Consider the following 20,330-nt stretch of genomic DNA (forward strand, 5'->3'; position numbering starts at 1 on the left):
ACTTGAAAATATTTTACACTTGAAAAATATTTTACATCCAACCAAACACCGCTTTAAACTCGAGATGTTGATAATAAATATAATTTCGCAACAGCGCCTATATAGCTAGACAATTGAGTTAATTGTCAATTTTGGCCCAAAAACGTTGGGCTCTTATTTCACAACTCACAGGCCCAGCAGGGTCATATCGGGCATTTAAACCCAAAAACAAAACAAAAAAATCTTGCATGCCCTTCTTCCCCATCTTCCTCCTCACTCCTCAGATAGCAATAACATTATTGGCCTCTGTTAAATCCATTTAAAACCCTAATCACACTCTCCGACCAAATCTCCCCCCAATTTTTTTGAAAAATCAATTCCTATTTTCTCATCTACCAAACAAAATCCCACAGATTTTTGCTTTTGCTTTTTTTGTTTCTTTCAATCACACAAATATGCCGCCGAAGCAGCAGCAATCCAAATCGGACGTAGCGAAGAAGCAGAAAGTCGTTGAGGACAAGACCTTCGGGCTCAAGAACAAGAACAAGAGCAAGAATGTCCAGAAATACGTCCAAAATCTCAAACAATCGGTCCAGCCCAAACCCGAAGCCGCCAAAGCCGCCCTTAAGGTTCGCCTTTTTTTTTTTTTTTTTCCTTTCACTTTAATCGATTGCTGGTTCTGTTTGGTTCTGAGTGGGAATTTTGATTTGGATTGAGCAGAAAAAGAAGGAGGAAGAGAAAGCTAAAGAGAAGGAATTGAATGATTTGTTCAAAGTTGCTGTTAGTCAGCCCAAAGTTCCAGTTGGTATGTATGTTTGAGCTATTAACTTTTATTATTTTTTTGGGGTTTATGTATGGAATTGTGTTTTTGTGATAGAGTAATTTGGTAAATTTGGATAGGTGTTGATCCAAAGTCTATATTATGCGAATTTTTCAAGGTGGGGCAGTGCGCCAAGGGTTTCAAATGCAAGTTCTCTCATGATTTGAATGTGCAGAGAAAGGGCGAGAAAATCGATATTTACAGTGATAAGCGTGATGAAGGTGATTTTTAATTGAATACTGTGTTATGTATTTATTTCAGCTCTTATATGATTTTGATTTGGTGGGTGTTTGTTTATTTAAGACACTATGGAGGATTGGGATCAAGAGACACTTGAGAAGGTGGTGGAGTCGAAGAAAAACGAGTATAACCAGAATAAACCGACTGAGATTGTGAGTTCATTTTTATTTTTTAAATTCTTGAATGCTTTCTTTCAATACAATGTTAATGGAAGTTCTTGGTAATTTAGTTTGTATGTACATGTGTGTATGAACGTAAGTGCGTGTTTGTGTGTACTGTGTAGACTGTAGGTGAATCTAGCAGCTACATTGTGGTTGTAGCTTTGGCATGTTCCTGCTTTAGGTGGGATGTTAAAGTCACTATGTTCCGCTAGTTAGCCGAGTGCAGGTAGTGTAATGAGATTTATTGTGGAAAATTGTCTATGCCCCTTCCAGAAGGAGAAGGTTTTTGAAGTTGCATTGAAAAATTCTAAGTTCTTGGTAGTTGTTTAATAATGTTGGAGTAATGTGAATTGTTGAAGCCTATGTGAAAAATTCTGAGAGCTCAATTTTGGCAAATAGAGAGATTAACTATGATGTCTTTGTGTGGGTTGCTGCTTCATTACAAGTTGAAGGTGACACATTGGCTCTTAGTCAGAGATGGGGCTTTTGAGCGAGTGGAAACTGCCCCATGTTGGTAGAATCATTAAATTATACATATATTGTTTAAATGGTTATCTAAATTTTTATTTTCAAAGGAAGAATTACTTCTTAATAATAATAACATTAAAGCTCTTAGTATGTTGGCTCTTTTATGCCTTCTGTCTTGGAGCTGTTGGCTTGTTGGGAGGGATCTTTTGGTAAACAGGTTAATGGGAAGATTTGGAAGGCATTATCTGGTGAATAACAATTATCTGGTGAATAACAAGCTTCATTAGGTTGAAGTTCTTATTGCTAAAGACCCTTTTACAAATGGACTTCTTTTATGCATTATCTGGTGTCTCTGGAGGGAGATAAATGATTGTTGCTTTGATGGTGAAGAACAAGACTTGGTTAAGTTGAAGTTCTAATTGCTAAAGACCCTTTTACAAGTGGACTTCAGCCTTCAGGCGAAAGTTTTTGGATTCTTAACACTTTATTTATTTATATTTTGAGAAAAGGTTAGGAAGGATTCTGAACACTTTAGGTAGCAGGGTTTTGGTGTTCTTTATTTTTTTAAAGCTATTTTCTTTTTATTTCCCCTCATTTCCTTTTATTCGAGAATACTTCCTGTGTACTAGGGTAGTGCCCCCTTTTTTGGGTCTTTCAACAAATTGAATTCTTATTACTTTAAGAAAAAACTTATATACAGGTTTGCAAATACTTTTTGGATGCTGTGGAAAAGAAACAATATGGATGGTTCTGGTCTTGCCCAAATGGTGGCAAAGAATGTCACTATAGACATGCTCTACCTCCAGGTTATATTTTAAAATCTCAAATGAAGGCACTTTTGGAGGAAGAGAGTGATAAGATTCCCATCGAGGAAGAGATTGAGAATCAGGTAACAATCATATTTGATTTGTTGGCTTTTACTTTTCCTTTTAATCTTGTGGGAACATGTTTGTTTGATTGCAGCTCCATCTGTTCTATTGTTTTCTTTGCTCTGTTTTCTATACTCAGTTCTTATAATTGTTCATCTGCAAAATTTTTAGCGTGCAAAAATAACAACCACTACTCCGATGACTCCCGACCTTTTCTTCCAATGGAAGAACAAAAAGATAGAGGAAAGAGAGGCTGGCTTAGCTGCACAGAGAGCAGACAGGGCTAAGAATGACCGCATGAGGTGTCATTCTCTATATGTTGCATTCAGTTAAATATCTCCCATTAAACTTGCTATTAATTTAATTATCTGCCTGTCTTAGTGGTCGGGAGTTGTTTCTTGCGGATGCTAGCTTGTTTGTGGATGATGCTGAGGCATATGAAAAATACCAAAGAGAAGAAGAATCTGAGGCTGCTCAACAGAAGGTAATTCTGCTTCTTTTTAATTTTATAAAATAAGAAGTGGTCTGAACCTATTGGACTTGATTTCCAAGGTTGATTAACCTTTTCTTTTCCTTTTTTCCTTTCACCAACTTTTAAGTTCTGGAATTTTTATGGTGCATGGTAAAAAAAAAAAAAAATCATACAAATAACTACCTATCAAAAAGAAGAAGAAGCTGATTTGTATGGAATGTATCTTTTACAGTTGATTTGCCTTAATATGTTAGGTGACCATATTAATATGCTATGATAGTCTGAACAATGTGTTCTGTTTTAGGCACAGCTGATTTGTATGAAATCTTCTGCTTAATAAATTATCATTTTCTATTAGATATTAGTCACATAATCTGTGATATGCTGATTGAGAATTGAGTCATGATACATTATCGTCTTACTAGCTGTTTCATCCTGTGGTATAAGCAATGCAGAAAGTTATGTAGTTGAATCTGAATTTTGATGTCACCACATCTGGCTAGAAACCTTTATGCCATATATCTTTTGAATAGGGTTTAATGAAATGTGGAGTGTTCCTACTGTTTGTTATTTACTTATTCTGTACATAGTAATTAGAGTAGCTATTACTTGACTAATATAAAAATTTTCACTTGTACTGGAGGGGTTCATCAATGGATCTGCTCTTTTTAGGTGTCGTGTTTCTTTGCTTGGAGGCTTCTCTTTATTGAGTCTGAAGAATATCCTAGGTCTTGTAAAATATATAAATAAAATATCATACCTTATCTATCGCAGATCATTAGGAGATATTTTCAAAGGCTTAAAACTAGATTGTTAAGCAGTCCAAGAACCTAATATTTTTAAGCAGTTTAAATGGCCCCTCCTTTTCTTGTACGCACTAGGTGGTGGGTGAGGTTTTAAGTTACCTAATGAAGTGTGTATAACTTAATATTTTTCTTTTTTGGAAAAGAAGAATAAGAAGTTATGCTTTTAGGGTTTGTTTTGGCTTAAAAAAGGCCAATGAGCTTTAACTCAAATGGCATCTCCTTCCTTTGCTAGAGCAAGGTAATTACCAATGAGGTTGTGGTTCAATAGCCACCAGGTGCATATGTAATTACCAATCAAAAAAAGAAGAAGAAGGCTTTACAGGTTGTATGACAAACAAGGGTTTTGAAAAGAGAGGGAATAAAAGGTAAGAGGGGCTGCTTCTTGAAAAAATAGGTTGGAGGAAAATTCTGATTAGTGCTTGTGATTGGATATTTAGGCCTAATTTGATAGGCGATTTGACTAAAAAATTTATGGAAAACTTGGGGTTTTAGGGGTTCAAATGTACGAGGGAAAAAGTATGCTTTGGGTTTGAAAATAGAGTAGAGATGAGAAATTTGGGGATGTTTGGGTACTGTAAACAGTAAGCTGCGAAGTGTGCCATAATTTTTAATTTAATTAACTCAAGATACTTGGTGTTTACTCAAACCTGAAATGTCTGAGTCCATCAAGCTTATATGTAAGGGTTAGTTCAGTGATGCTGTAGCTTTATAAAGGCTATGTGAAGAAGCTGCTGTCACGGTTTTGCTAAAATAATTTTCACTTACTATTTTATAGAAGTGGCTATATGCAGTTGAAACACTTCGCTGATTATCTGGTAATGCTACAGAAAAAGTGAAGTGAATGTTTGAAATGACCAGAACAAGGACGATTGGAGAATAATATGAAGTGTGATCTTGGAAATTTTGGAAAAATGCTAGGATAATTTTGACTTTTCAATAAACAAGGAATCTTAAAGATGATATTTATGAGAAATTCTTCTAAGAGGATAAGAGGGTAAGGTGATTTTTAAAGAAGAAATTCTTTTAAGAAATCTTACAGATGATTTTCTTGAGCAGCTCTGTACACTATACTCTTGAGTAAGGTGATTTGCATGTAATTGATAATGCGAGACAATATAAGGAATTATTTATTAAGTTTGGTAGTAGAAAGTGCATATATGCTTCGCGCCCATGGTGAGGCTTTTTATTTTTTGGGTTTACACGTTTTACTCTTGGCAGTTTTGTTTTATTTTTTATTTTAAGAAGTTGTATTAGTACTGATTACTAATGTGAGAGGGAAATGTGGAGGTGAGAAAAAACAGTCTAATGATTAAAAAAAAGGGTACGTTTGTGGAAAAAAATTCAGTTTTTCTATTTTTTTTTTCAAAAAAAGAAGTTGTATTAGTAATTGACAACTAACGTGAGAGAGAAATGTGGAGGTGGGAGAAAATTTAGCTAAAAATTAGGAGTTTTTAAATTACTAATTTTACATGTCCAACCCTATGATTTAAGCCTTAGAAACAGAGAACTAAAGCAAAAGAGCCTAATCAGCACCTGAAGATGAGTCAAAACAGCAACATGAAAGGTTAATGTAGGAAACTTCTGCGAAAAAGAAACTCTTGAATCTCATGAGGAGGCGAATTTTGAGTAATAACATGACAGCCAATAAAAAGGGGTTGAATCTGCTATTGTCGGGGAAAAGAAATTGACAAATTAGCAATTATTTAGCCTACTATTATGCTAAGTACATCTCAGCCAGCTACACATTATTCTGCAACATGCCTTAGTTGAAACAAAGGAAGATAGTACGAAAAAAAGAGATTAAAGAGCTGGAGGGTGGCATCATTGGCCATGTTTTCCAAAAGGAACTTGGAAATTGGAATGTGAAAAGATGAGATTAGCATGTATGGGAGTCACAATTCAAGTTTAAATAATTTTGATTACACATGGAACAATAACAGATTTGATTTGTCATTTTTGATGACTTCAATAACATGGTTTGGACGACCTTCCAATATCGTCAATGCTATCTCTGACGAAAGAGTTGAAGTCAAACTTAAAAATGAAATTGTCCTTTTTTAGTGGTCTCTAAGGGGTGTGGAAACACATAAGAACTCTTGAATGGAAATTAAAAGGGATGTAAGTACAAATCCTTTGAAAATGGTAAAATCCATGATCCGTATCTCTTGACTTGATTATAATTTCTCTATTTTTTTTATTATTATTTTTTATGAATACCGAGTTGAGTTCTTCTCCTACCCATATCGAGTTGAGCCTGCTGAGCCAAATCTTCTTCATGTAAAACATGCTCTATTTAGATTGAGAAAATGTCTTGCAATGTTGTTCTAAGTATCCTGCTTAATAAATTGAGGACTTCACTACTTCAACATTTCAAAACTTGAGGTTGTGTTTTGTCCAGCCATTGGGAGATTGATGTAGCCATCAAAGAATTGTGGCTTAGTTTCAATATGGGGTCTAGCCTGTCATAGGCTACTCTAGTTGTTGTTAAGACTTAATATTAAGTTTGATTAGGTTAGAAATTTGTTGGTTCATCTTAATTAAGTTTTACTAGGGTAAGGATAATCTGGTATTTTCTAGAATGGGCTGTAATAGGTTGTGCCAGAGGCCCAGAAGTTCTATTTTATGTTTTGTGTTGTGTTTCTATTTGGTTTAGAAGTTATTAATTACTTCTGTTTGTTAATAGGAGTCCTACTCTTTCTAGGAATGGATTGGCAATAGCCTATATATAAAAACTTCTATGTAGTCAATAAAATGGATAGAGGTTTAATAACATTCTAGCATCTTATTCCGGGTTTTGAGGGTGTGATTGTCTTCTTCTTCCCAAGTGTGATTGCTTAGAGAATCTAGTTGTGTTCGTCTTCAGTTTATCTTTCTTTGTTTCTACTTCAATTCACTGTTTTGACATTGAACAAACATCAAATCCCTCAAGATTCATTCAAAATCCAATCTTTTATTACCTAACCTTTCTCAAAACCTTAAATTCTAAACCTCACTCAAGAACCCTTAAAAATAATTTTATTTAGTGCTGAATTTCTAAAAATCCTGTATCAAAATTGGTATAGGAGCCTACTAAAGCTTTTATTTTGTGCTACCTAACTCTTGTGGGGTAGCTGTTGCTTTCAGAGAAGCATCCTTGTGGTTTTTGACTGAACGCATTAGTAGCTGCTTTTGCCTCAGCAAAGCAGTTGTAAAGGTGCCAAAAGTTTTTCTAAAGGAAAATTCCTGAATTGATTAATAAATAAATTCCTAACAATACCCTGTAAGAGTCCTAATACTGCCAGAAGTTTTAGAAAAATATAGAGTAAATATAAGAAAGAAAATAACCCTAAAAGAAAAATTATGCTCAGGAATTTTATGAAATTCTAGATTCCCCTGCACAATAAAATGGCCATAACTTATAAACCAATGACTTAATTTAAGAAACTTTTTTTAACCCTGAGACACTTCTAATGACTCAAATGAAAAAAACTGTTTTAACCTTAAGACAATTATATTATAATAAGCTTGACACTGTATTGACTCTGCTTCAATTGGATGTAACATGTTGGCTCCCTTGTAAAAGCAAGATGCAGGAGGATGAGGTCACGGATGCAAGTTCTTTTGGGTTTGGGTATAACTTAAAAAAAAAAAAAAAAAAAATGCTGCTTTAGGTATTTTGCATCTTTTGGGTTTGTAGTTATTTTGCATTGTTTAGTGTTTACTGAAAAATGGACCCATACATCATTGATTGCAAAAATGCTGCTTTAGGTAATTGTTTGATATCTCATGATTACATTGCATATATGTATGTATATACTATTTTTTTTTTTTTTTGAGTTTCTGTAATTGCTTAATTCGCTGACCATATGAATCTTTTATTATTTGATTTCCAAGATCTTTGCTAAGACGTTTGGATGTGTTTTAGTTCGAAAAGGAACTAAACGTGCAAAATGCAATTATTCAAGTGTGTTGTACATGTGATTTTATTAATCTTACTGGAGTGTTTATTGTGTTCAAATTTTAGGTTAAAGATGACTCAACAGCAGGGGAACCAAGCACCTCAACCAACACAGTTAATGATTCTGAAGAGGACCCTCTTGATGATGATGACGACGATGATGAGCTGGACCTAGATGAGTTGAATGAGCTTGAAGCAAGTTTGTCAAAAACATCAATTCAAATATGTGAGCCAGGTATTGAGGCCTCATCTTGAGAGGGAGATCATCATTGGCAACTTGCCACCATGGTTTTACCAAGGGATTGTGAGATTACGAATCGGCTGTCTGATTAACTGTTGTATGGGAAATAAACTATTTTTATAAATAGGGATAATGCATCATATGTGCACATTTTATTGCTTGGAATGTGAAATTCTGTGGTATGGGTGGAATCCAAATTTTGGTTTAGTTTACCCCTTTGATCAAGTTCAGATGTCAATTACTTTCTTGAAATCTCTCAATGCAACCTTCCTGAGTTGGCCCCAACACACACAGAAGACACTGCTGTTAAATATGATTTATTGTGAAGTGTGAAAACCTAATACCACTATAAGTATTTTTATATTTTGATGGGACCACTATAAGTATGAGGATTTTATCTATTTGTTTTTTAAATAAAGAATGATCATTCTAAGGCTCATTTGTGTTATAAATTGAAAGGTATACAAGATGTTTACACCAATCAATTCTCATTATTTATCACATAAATTATTTAAATGGTCGTATCTCTATTTGTCAATTCTTTTTTTCTTCATCTAATGGCGATCGACTTAGCTAGATTATAGTTATACCACCCCGTTTGCCTAATTTGTCTTCATTTAACTAACCATATCGATTGCATTGCTGCAATTGAAAATGTTCATTGGTTACTTTTGAAAAAAAAAGGATCTTTAATTCTATATTCTTTTCAACCCCATTATTTGCCATGCATTGCTATTCTTTATATTATATATAAAACCAATAGCCAATGAGTTTCATCATTCGTGAATCCTACTCCATAAATTGAAATACGTCAATACGACAATAGTGTGAATGGAAGTATGAACTCTGATGTATTGACTATTGATGTTAGCATCCCTCACCCTCACGCATGGGCATGCAAATATGTCGTATTTTGGGGGCCAAAGTTTCTGATGTTGTCCATTTGAGCTTAGCTTCATTGACGTAATGCTAAGGTCTATGGTCAAATTAGACGCCATGAGAGAATGACACGAAGTTGGGTAGCTTTCAGTCCATATGACATTAGCTAGTGCGTAATAAATGAAATTACTGTGTATCTCTGACTGTTATATGCGACATTTGCCAAGGACAAAAAATCAAATTGAAAAATATGTGAATGATTCTGAAAGATTTTGACTTTGGACTTTTTCATTACAGAAAACATTGATCACTTATTAAAGGTCCATTTGGTACTCGACGTGGCATTCATTTTGGACCACTGCACGTGAAATTACATGATATAAAGTAGATCAATTAACAATAATAATCTATAAGATTAAGAATTTTATTCATGATCAATGATGATGTATGTGTAGAATAAAATCCTTGAAAATAATATATATTTTTGGCATATGAAGTTATGAACTTAATAAAGAAACTTGGTTTGCACTCGAAGGCACTTTTAAAAGAGTGGCATGCACTTTTTATATTATCTTTGAAAATCTAGATTCTAGATTATTTGAATAAACAGAACTAATCGAAACAAGCTTGCGGACCCTTTTAAAAATCAGAAGCAGTTAAATGTCGTTGTACTAAGTACTGCCTAATCTTTTTCTCAAAAAAAAAAAAAGTACTGCCTAATCTACATTGCCCTGTCAATTCTCATTTTATTGTGGTCTAATTAATTGATTAGAGTAATAATCAACTATAAAACCACGTTTTGACAATGTGTTTATTTTCCAACTGCTTTCACATACAGAGAATGTAATCCACTAATCCCACAGTTTGATGTGAAGTGTGAACACCCTAATACTTTCGATCCAAGTCATACGGTCCAAGTTTGACATCGGAAAAAAAAGACAACAGTCCAAGCTTGAAAAATAAGTACATGCATTCTACCAAAAAAAAAAAAAATACATGCATTTTACCAAAAAAAAAAAAGTACATGCATTAAAGGCTAAAGTTTTGCGGCCTTGAAAGCTGTGGCCAACTCATTGTGGTATATCATACGAGAGTTATTCAATTCTTCTGCATTAAATTATTTCACTAGTATAGAACTATTATTAGAATTTGATTTTGAGAAAGAATTTGATTTTGCGTTCTAGAAAACGAGCATTTTATGGGGGACACGCAAACAAATATAAAATGTTATTTTGTATTATAATAACAACTTTATTAAGATACCTACCAAAATATTTGGGTTCATAGCTTTCAAAAAAGATGATGCATCATTAAAATTTTCAGCATATAATATAACATATAATCAAGAGAGAAATATATGAATTAAAATACATAAAAGGCCGGCAATCTACTCACGTATGTATACTTTTTTTATTATTTAATTTCAAAAAATATTTTCCACAATAAACAATGGAATTTATTAGTTCTAGAACCAGAAATAAGCACACCATAATCCTCATTTTTGTGACAAACTAATCTTTAATCATAGTACCTTTCTTGTAAGTGGACTAGAAAGAGTCCACAACTCCACATACAACCAAGCCATAAAACATAGGCATGTAAAATTCAACAATTGTGTCACTTCAAATCCTCAAGGGTTGGAGAGCATACTAGATAAAATCAAACAATCTTGACAGTGAAGCCTTGCCAGCAAGTTGGATAAATGGATTGCTAACATATTACATATGCATGACATAAAGCCTATGATGTAAGAAAGTGAAGTCTGATCAAGATTTGAATGAGTGAGTGAGTCCCCACTTGATTTTGCCTTCCATCACTTGCATGAAGGGAATAAGGTTCCTTAATAGGGTTGTATCCACCAACCCACACATTAAACCGACAATAATTATGGTAAACTAGGCCCCCACATATCCATTTTTATATGCTCTACCAAATTGGCATCAAGCAAAACTATAGGTGATGGAGACCTTCTTAGGTAAAAAAATAGAAGAAACCACGTGTATTGAGATTCAACTCGTAAAACACTTTGTTTTGAAAAATGACAATAACCACTTCGTACTTTTGATATGGTGGTCACTTTATAAGTACAAAATTCTTGTGAAGTGTGGAGGGGGTAAGAGCTGAGGTTCAAGTTTTCAGAAGAGAGATTCACACACATATACTTAGATTATATTATAGTATAATTTCTATATTGTATAAAAATAAAAAGACTAATTTAATAATTGGTAATAACTTTTTTTTTTTTTTAATTTCAGAAAGAAGTATAAAAGGAAATCAGCCTTTAAACATGTATGTTTTTCATCAAAGGATTTTCTAAAATTATGCAGTTTTGGTAATGGCATGTGAGTTTAACGGAAAAAAGAAAAAGAAAAAAAAGAAAGGATTTTCTAAAAGAGTTGGCCATATGCTTGAAGAATTGTCTTTAAATTTAGGTTTTTTTATTCAAATACTTGAACCATAATAACTAGAGGTTACGTGTTTCTAGGTTCTTCCACTGTCATCAATTTCTAACACGAGTCTTAACTTAAGACTCTTAAGTCTTTAACTCTTTAAACCGATCGAAATGGTTAGAGGTTGGTCAAGATCAAATTCTTTGTTGAAATTAATATAATATTGCTTAACATATGGACAACAAATGTTCTATTTTCTCCTTTTCTTTTTATGATTTTTATGACCTCTCATAATGTGGGAAACTTTCGACTTTTTCCAAACCTTAGAGGGAGACTCCTGTGGTTTTAGCTCCATTGTAAGATATTGTGTGGCATGGGAAAGAGAAAACCATCAAACACAACAGCCAGAAAAAATGTAATTGATTATTTTTCTATAGTTTTTTTGGTTTTGGATACTTCAATCTCATAAGAGTCCTGAGATTGATTAAATTATTATACAAGTCATACAATCTTCATAAAGAAGATGCTTTTCTTATTGAATTTAAAAAAAAATTGTACTAGGATAGAAATGAAGCAAACCCAACTAGAAAGAGAGGATAAGATTGGCTGCCTTTATTTGTTCTTGGTTGTCTAGCTAGCTCTACACACAGCTGTCTTATTCTTGAAAAAACAAACAATAACAACAACGACGATAATGAGATACAGTTGTCTTACAAGCACGTTTAATTACATTGTGCATTTCATTTCTATCTTCAACTTTGTCATACTTGAAATTTAGCCCCATCTGTGAGCTCAAAAAGTAAAGTTTGACGTAGTTGTCCTCTAGTTTGATTGGACTTAGAGTGCCCTCCAAGTCTCTAAAGTTCAAACTATTGTATACGATGGTTTTCATTTCTCACCATGAAATATGAATAGAACATTCTTGCCGTGTACATAATTATGAAAACAACAACAACAACAACTACTACTACAAACAGACTACTTGTCAAAAGGGTAAAAAGTTAAAAGTAACTGCATGAAAAATTGTTTATTTGACTAAGTGCAACTTCATGTTAATCAATTATGATAATCAGATTATTATAATTTTATGATATGTATATATATTTTGGATGCTTAATTTGTCACCAATGCATATTAGTTATTGATGATGCCAAAAATATCACCAGTGAGTTGCAAGCTCTCCTCAAACGAAAGCAACACCTGCAAAAAGAAAATAAACGACCTAAAAGAGAGCACCGGTGTGGTGCCGGCCAAAAACCCTCCGAAGGTCAAGTTAGAATCTTGTTTCTTTAACCCTAGAGTGCCAGAGTTAAGAATAGCGTGCGTACCTTCGTATCTAGGGTTTCTGGGGTATTTATATTGAGTGGAATTACCTTTCTTTTAGGATACAACTTCCTTCTCAAGTTCCTTTCCATATAGGAGTCTTCTCAAACGTGTGTCGCAAGAAGTCCAAGTATGCACGTTTGTGTAGGGATAAAGCAAAAGCTCATCTGAAATATATCAAACGACATGCCACGTGGAATCCACAATTAATTTATACAAGACGGATATTCAGCAATACTTAACCGTCATAGCCGAGTCACATACGGTGTCGATCCGTCCTCATTATCTCCGTCCATTTACTATTTTTATCCCCTTCAGTTGCCCCCTTCAGTCCTTGGATCCGTCCTTATAACCTGACGGATCCATGGAATGACTGAAAGCAATGTATTAAGTGGGGACGGCCTTGGTATACCACAACGGATGACACGTGGCCTGCATTTCTGACGAAGAGTACGTGGCCCTCGTGGATTGGCTATTTCCCCAAAACGAGGCGTCGCTTCGTATTCCGTGCCCTTTGTTCTATAAAAAGCCAGATTTTTCTCCCTTCATTTTCTATTCTTATCAAAAAAATTAGCGAGCGGAGCGCAACCGTCACATCTATTGTGTCTTCCTGTTGTTCAGCAGATCCGTCCATCGTTCCTCGTCAGAAACAATCTCGATCCGGTATGTATTCCAAACCTTTCTCCGTCTTCCCTTTAATTTTATTGTTTCAAATATATGTGCTTTCTTTAGATCCGTCGGTGTCTTAGGTCATACCGTCATAAATGTAGGTAATGTCTAGTGCGTCAAGTAACCAGTCGTTTGTCCGCGAGGGGGCGGGCTACGATGAAAAGTTTCTGTCAGGTCCAAGAGATCCTGACACTTCAAGTGAAGAGAGGAATCCGTCAAGTACCTCTTCTTCCCTTGATGGTGGTCTAGAGACGGAGAGTTCAGAGTCGTCCAGTAGTAGCTTGGACGGTGTGGATCCCCCCGTCCAGTCAGTAATTGGCCCAGATGGCCTTAGGGAGTTCGTCATGCTGCCTCTCTGGACGGTAAATGATTTTAGGTCGTCCATGACTGAATCTCAACTCAACACACTTAGGACCAAGTACCAAATACCAGACAACATCCGTCTACGTCTTCCCGAAAAATCCGAGAAATGCTACTACAAGGGGGTAGATGGTGTTGGGATCTACGAGCAAGCTTTAAAGGCGGGGCTCAGATTTCCATTAAGTTCTCTTCACCGTCGACTTCTTCAATACCTTGGTCTGTCCGTCACCCAAATCTCACCAAATGCCTGGAGAGTGTTCATTGGAGTTGAGGTTTTGTATGGGGCAATGTCTGAAGGTTCCCAAAGGTTGATGGTGGAAGAATTTTTCCATTGTTACCGTCCAACAGAGATTGTCAAGTCCAAGGGGATGTATAGCTTTGCAGCTAGAAGTCCCTTATTGAGGCTCGTCAGTGACACTCCAGACTCGAACAGAGACTGGAAGAGTCGTTACTTCTTTTTGGAAGGGGACGAATGGATGTGTCGTCCAGGAGATGTAACTAACATGCCCGTCGACACAACATGGGGCATAATGCCTCCGTCGGGTATGTGTATCCCTTTTGCTTCCGTCCAGTCTTTGAAGTTAATTTTTTTTTTTTTTTTAAGGTCTAACTGTCCTTTATTGCAGCTCGGGACCTTCCTCAGGTTAACTTGGAGCAGTGGAGTTTTTTGGAGAGAATTTTTAATAAGACGAAACTGTAGGAAAGAACTTGGGCTCAACTCGTCACCCTTGATACTCTGAATTGGTATTGTGACGGACCCGAACCTTCATCTGCTGCCCGTCGATACGATAACAGAATTCGAAAACGTAAGTTTGTTGAAAATATGTCCGTCTTTTTCCTTACCGTTGCTTTCTCAACCGTCTTTGATTTGCAGAAATGGATGCCGCCAAGAGGAGAGCCCTCATTAAACAACAGGCAGCGAAGAAAAAGCAGGAGGGGGGTCAAACAAAGGGGACGGCCCCGCCGGTACCGTCAAAACGAACTCAACATGAAAAGACGGACCGTCCTCAAAAGAAACAAAAGACCACCCTCGAGCCCGTCGTGGCCTTACAAGCTGAGAAAACGCCCGTCAAACATGGAAAAGGCAAAGGCTTAATGAAGGGTCCAGCACCTTCAGAGGAGAAACCACCCGTTCTCTTCCGGGAAGATTCCAGCTATGCCCTCGAGAAGATGTCGTCTATGCTGACAGCTGACGACTACGCAGACCTTGGCAACCACGGAGGCGATGGGTGAAACGGGCCTCTTCACCCTTGCACAGGTAATTTTGAATCCGTCTAGTATTGTTGCTAAGTTCCTTTACACCCGTCATTATCATGACATTGTGTTTCGCTTCCAGGCCATGGTGATGATGAAGGGGCTTTTTGGCCGTTGCCTTAATCACGAGACATCCATGGACCGTCTGAGACATAAAAACAAGACGATGGAGGATGAGTTACACGAGCTGAAGACCTATAAGATCAATATGGACAGAAAGCTCAAGTGCTCGGAGCAAGTTAGAGGTGAAGTGGAGAGAGAGAATGGGCATCTACGCGAACTTTTGAAGGACAAGGAGAAGCAGCTGACGGAGACAGTGTCCAAGCTTGACAACGCAAAGGAGATAGCCGTCCAGGAATACCGTGATTCTGACAATCTTCTTACGGAGCTTGGGAACTCCTTTGCGGACAGGTTCGATGACGCTATCCGTCAGGTTAAGTCGTCATATCCTGACTTGGACGTATCTCATATCAACATTGATGCTCAAGGGCAAACACTCGCACAATCCGTCCATTCAGAAAGTATAGACGAAGTGTTTGCCGTCACTGCTCCAGCCGACGAAGGTGAAGTTCTTCCTCCTACTCAGCCAGACAACGGTCCATTGGTCGGGAATTCATCTCCAAAGAATGAATAGAATACTTTCCATTTTGTAAAAAATTTATCGCTGTTAAGAGAACTTTGTTTGAACCGTCATTTGTAATTATTAAACTTGACTTATCAAATCTTTTATTGCCTGTTGCTTGCTTATTATCCGTCGTATATTCAGATAACCCATCCACTTTGTGAATGAACTTTCAAATGTATTTTTGCTAACCGTCCACTTTGTGAACTAGGTTTTCTAATCTTTTTGTACAGTCTGTCTACTTTATGGAGTTGTAAAACTTTTCATCCTTCAGATGATCCGTCCACCATGTAGACTTCCATCCATAGGATGATCCGTCCACTTTATGGACTTCTAGGTTTCTCACCTTTTGGGTGATCCGTCCACTTTGTGGACTCGTAGGTTTTTCACCATTTGGGTGATCCGTCCACTTTGTGGATTGGTAGATTTCTCACCCTTTGGGTGATCCGTCCACTTTGTGGATTTGTAGATTTCTCACCCTTTGGGTGATCCGTCCACTTTGTGGACTCGTAGGTTTTTCACCCTTTGGGTAATCCATCCACTTTGTGGACTCGTAGGTTTTACCCTTTGGGTGATCCGTCCACTTTGTGGACTCGTAGGCTTTTCACCCTTTGGGTGATCCGTCCACTTTGTGGACTCGTAGGCTTTTCACCCTTTGGGTGATCCGTCCACTTTGTGGACTCGTAGGTTTTTCACCATTTGGGTGATCCGTCCATTTTGTGGACTCGTAGATTTCATCGTTTTGGAATGATCCGTCCACTTTGTGGACTTGTAGGTTTTTCACCCTTTGGGTGATCCGTCCACTTTGTGGACTCGTAGGTTTTTCACCCTTTGGGTGATCCGTCCACTTTGTGGACTTGTAGATTTTCATCAGCATGCATTTTAAAAATTCCTCTCATAAGTTCAACAAACCAAATTGTCAATGGGAAAGAAAAACTGAGCTCTAAAAAGTAACAGCTTTAACTGTCTAAAATTAAACTGAAAAGTAAGGCAGTAGGTATTGTGACTGCTGCACTATTGGTAGTACTTCTTCAGGTGCTCCGTGTTCCAGGGATGGCCCAATTTCTTTCCGTCTAATGTCTCCAAGTAGTACGTTCCTTTCCTGCGCCATGAGATGATTCTGTACGGGCCTTCCCAGTTGGGACCCAGCTTTCCCAGGGATGCATCTTTCGTAGCGCCAAGCACTTTCCGTAACACTAGATCTCCAACCTTGAAGTCCCGGTGCCGAACCTTAAAGTTGTAATGTTTTGCCATCATGTCCTGGTACCGCGCCAGTCTTTGAGTCGTTGTTGCCCTGACTTCATCTACAAGGTCAAGCTCTAGACGTAATGCTTCAACATTCTTGCTCTCGTCATAGCTTTCCACGCGGTAGCTCGTCAACCCCACTTCTGCCGGTATGAGGGCTTCAGCACCAAACGCCAATCGAAACGGTGTCTCTCCCGTTGGCGTTCTTGCCGTCGTTCTGTACGCCCATAGGACACTTGGTAGTTCGTCCGGCCATATGCCCTTTGCCCCCTCGAGCCGGGTCTTGATGATCTTTAACAAGGACCGGTTCGTGACTTCAACTTGTCCGTTGGCCTGTGGATGAGCGGGCGACGAGTAGTGATTCTTGATTCCCAGCTGCGAACAAAAGTCTCGGAACGCATCGTTGTCGAATTGCTTCCCGTTGTCTGACACGAGCACTCTCGGGATCCCATATCGGCAAATAATATTTCTCCATACAAAGTTGCGAATATTTTTCTCTGTGATAGTAGCAAGAGCTTCTGCTTCCACCCACTTGGTGAAGTAGTCGATACCAACTACCAAGAACTTCAGCTGTCTTGCCGCTATTGGAAATGGACCCATGATGTCTAACCCCCATTGTGCGAACGGCCATGGGGCCGTCATGGGTGTGAGTTCCTCCGTTGGCTGCCTAATAAGATTGCCGAACCGTTGACACTTATCGCAGGCTCTCACGTACATATGGGCATCCTTCTGCATTGTCGGCCAGTAATACCCTGCTCGGAGTAGCTTGTGTACCAGAGACCTTGATCCTGAGTGGTTTCCACAGATCCCTTCATGAACTTCCCTCATTACGTAGTCTGCTTCGTCATGGCCCAAGCATCTTAGATATGGTCGGGAGAATCCTCTCTTGTAGAGGATGCCTTTGATCAGTATGAATCGGGCAGCCCTAACCTTCAATTTCCTTGCTTCTTCCTTCCTGTCTGGCAGCTTGCCGTCCTTGAGGTACGCCACAATTGGAACCGTCCAATCGTCTTTAGTGGTTAATTCCTGCACCTGAACGTTATCTAGTAACGACGAATATTGGACGAAGGACAATACCTGCTCTGGGACGACCATAGGTTCGGCCGAAGCAGCCTTTGCGAGTCGATCCGCTTCTTGATTCTCTTCTCTCGGGATCTGAGTTATCGTGAATTGGAGGTCACTCGTTCGACCCTTCACTTCTCCGAGGTACCTTCTCATTCGTTCACTCCTACAATCATAACTCCCATTAACTTAGCTAGCTACGATTTGGGAATCGGAGTAGACCATTGCCTTCCTGGCCCCAGCTGCTATTGCAAGCTCCAATCCCGTCATCAGGGCCTCATACTCTGCTTCATTATTCATAGTAGGGAACTCCAGACGGATCATACATTCAATCTTATCTCCTTCCGGGGTATGGAGTACAACTCCGACTCCTCCTGCATGCTTATTGGAGGATCCGTCTATGTGAATTCTCCATGTGGGCGTCTCTTCTGCCCCCTGCTCCTCATGTGTAGTGAATTCCGCAATGAAGTCTGCCAATATTTGTCCTTTCATAGCTGTTCGTGGCTGGTATTGGATATCGTACTCACTTAGCTCGATAGCCCATAAAGCCATCCGTCCGGCGGTTTCAGGATTGTTCATTGCTCTCCGCAATGGCTGATCCGTCAGGACTATTATTGTGTGTGCTTGAAAATACAGCTTCAGTTTTCGAGCTGCAGTTACAAGTGCGAAGGCGAGTTTCTCTATCCGTGGGTACCTCTCCTCTGCGCCTCGTAGCGCCCGGCTTACAAAGTACACGGGCTTCTGTACCTTCCCTTCCTCTCTAATGAGAGCCGCACTTACCGCTGCCGATGAGACAGCAAGGTACAGGAATAATTCCTCCCCCGGCGTAGACGGGCTAAGCAATGGCGGGGCAGAGAGATATGCCTTCAACTCTTCAAATGCCTTTTGGCATTCGTCCGTCCACTCAAAAGATCTCCTTAGCGTTCTAAAGAAAGGGAGACACTTGTCTGTTGCTCTTGATACAAACCTGTTTAAGGCTGCTATCTTCCCTGTCAGGCTTTGCACTTCCTTCACCGTCCTTGGAGGAGATAGATCCATAATTGCTTTCACTTTCTCGGGGTTGACCTCAATGCCCCGCTAGGACACCATGAACCCTAAGAACTTTCCAGCAGTTACTCCGAATGCGCATTTGCTTGGGTTCAGCTTCATTTTGTACGTTCGAAGAGTGTCGAAAGTCTCCTGGAGGTCCCTCAGATGTTCCGACACCTTTACGCTTTTTACCAACATGTCATCTACGTAGACTTGGACGTTCTGGCCAATCTGGTGCTCGAACATTTTGTTCATTAATCGTTGGTATGTGGCTCCTGCATTCTTGAGCTCGAATGGCATCACCTTGTAGCAAAAAAGCCCTTGACTCGTCACGAATGATGTCTTCTCTTGATCTGTCTTCTCCAACTTAATCTGGTTGTACCCCGAGAAGACATCCATGAAGCTCAACAACTCATGTTTTGCGATAGAGTCCACTAAGGCGTCAATCCGTGGGAGTGGGTAACTGTCTTTAGGGCACGCTTTATTCAGATCCGTGAAATCAACGCACATTCTCCACTTCCCATTTGACTTTTTGACCATTACCACATTTGCCAGCCAGTCTGGGTAGTACACCTCTCGTATGAAGTTCGCTTCTCGTAGCTTCTGCACTTCCTATGCTGCGGCTCGATCCCGCTCAGGGGCAAACACGCGTTTCTTTTGTCGAACTGGGGGGAAGGAAGGTGATACATTCAATTTATGAACTATGACTGCTGGATCTATTCCCGGCATGTCGTCATGGCTCCATGCAAACACGTCTTGGTTTTCTTTGAGGAACAGTAGGAGGGCATGTCGAACCGTTTGGTCGACCGAGGTTCCTATCCTGGTGGTTCGATCGGGCCTTGAATCATCTAGTTGTACTTCTTCCAATGTCTCCACGGGTTCTGCCACTGTTCTCTGTTCTTCGATGCTCATTGTCTGTACATGGTCATCCATCTCCATCATGGCCACGTAACATTCCCGTGCAGTCACCTGATTTCCGCGCAGTTCTCCAACTCCATGTTCAGTGGGAAACTTGATCATCAGATGGTAGGTTGAAGTGATGGCCTTCCATGCGTTGAGAGTAGGACGTCCGAGTATGGCGTTGTATGCTGAGGAGCAATCAACCACTAGAAAGGAGACATTTTTAGTTATCTGTTGTGGGTAGTCTCCTACCGTCACCGCCAATGTGACGGATCCTAAAGGATGGACCCGGGTTCCCCCGAAGCCTACGAGGGGTGCGCATGCCGGGATCAGGCGCTCCTTTGCAATCCCCATCTGCTGGAAAGCAGGATAGTAAAGGATGTATGCTGAGCTCCCGTTGTCTACTAGAACTCGGTGGACATTGAAGTCTCCTACCTGTATACTAACCACAAGCGCGTCGTCATGGGGGTGGTGAAGGCGTCGGGCCTCTTCTTCAAAAAACTCGATACTGGAGTCGTTCCGTCGTATTCTTTCTAGTGAAGGGCCCGTCGACTGGACACTTTGTACTGTCCGTAAATAGGTCTTCCTGGCCTTTTTGGACGAT

The 20,330-nt window shown here is 38.9% G+C and overlaps 1 protein-coding gene across 1 annotated transcript; it reads left to right on the top strand.

The window, feature by feature from the left end:
- Positions 1–224: 224 nt before the first annotated feature.
- LOC142640563 (zinc finger CCCH domain-containing protein 11-like) lies at positions 225–8,218 on the top strand. The gene is made up of 8 exons (XM_075814712.1): positions 225–608; positions 700–784; positions 880–1,020; positions 1,103–1,191; positions 2,369–2,557; positions 2,709–2,839; positions 2,919–3,021; positions 7,819–8,218. The coding sequence occupies exons 1-8, from the start codon at positions 435–437 to the stop codon at positions 8,005–8,007; spliced, it is 1,101 nt and encodes a 366-aa protein (XP_075670827.1). The 5' UTR covers positions 225–434; the 3' UTR covers positions 8,008–8,218.
- The last annotated feature ends 12,112 nt before the right edge of the window (positions 8,219–20,330 follow it).

Source organism: Castanea sativa, chromosome 6, assembly GCF_040712315.1.
Source record: "Castanea sativa cultivar Marrone di Chiusa Pesio chromosome 6, ASM4071231v1".
Lineage (NCBI taxonomy): Eukaryota > Viridiplantae > Streptophyta > Magnoliopsida > Fagales > Fagaceae > Castanea > Castanea sativa.

Excerpts from the sequence above, each read along its gene's own strand:
- LOC142640563 (XM_075814712.1), top strand. The coding sequence starts at position 435 with ATGCCGCCGAAGCAGCAGCAATCCAAATCGGACGTAGCGAAGAAGCAG. Across the intron at positions 785-879 it reads TCAGCCCAAAGTTCCAGTTG|GTGTTGATCCAAAGTCTATA; the intron begins GTATGTATGTTT and ends AAATTTGGATAG. Across the intron at positions 2,558-2,708 it reads AGGAAGAGATTGAGAATCAG|CGTGCAAAAATAACAACCAC; the intron begins GTAACAATCATA and ends CAAAATTTTTAG.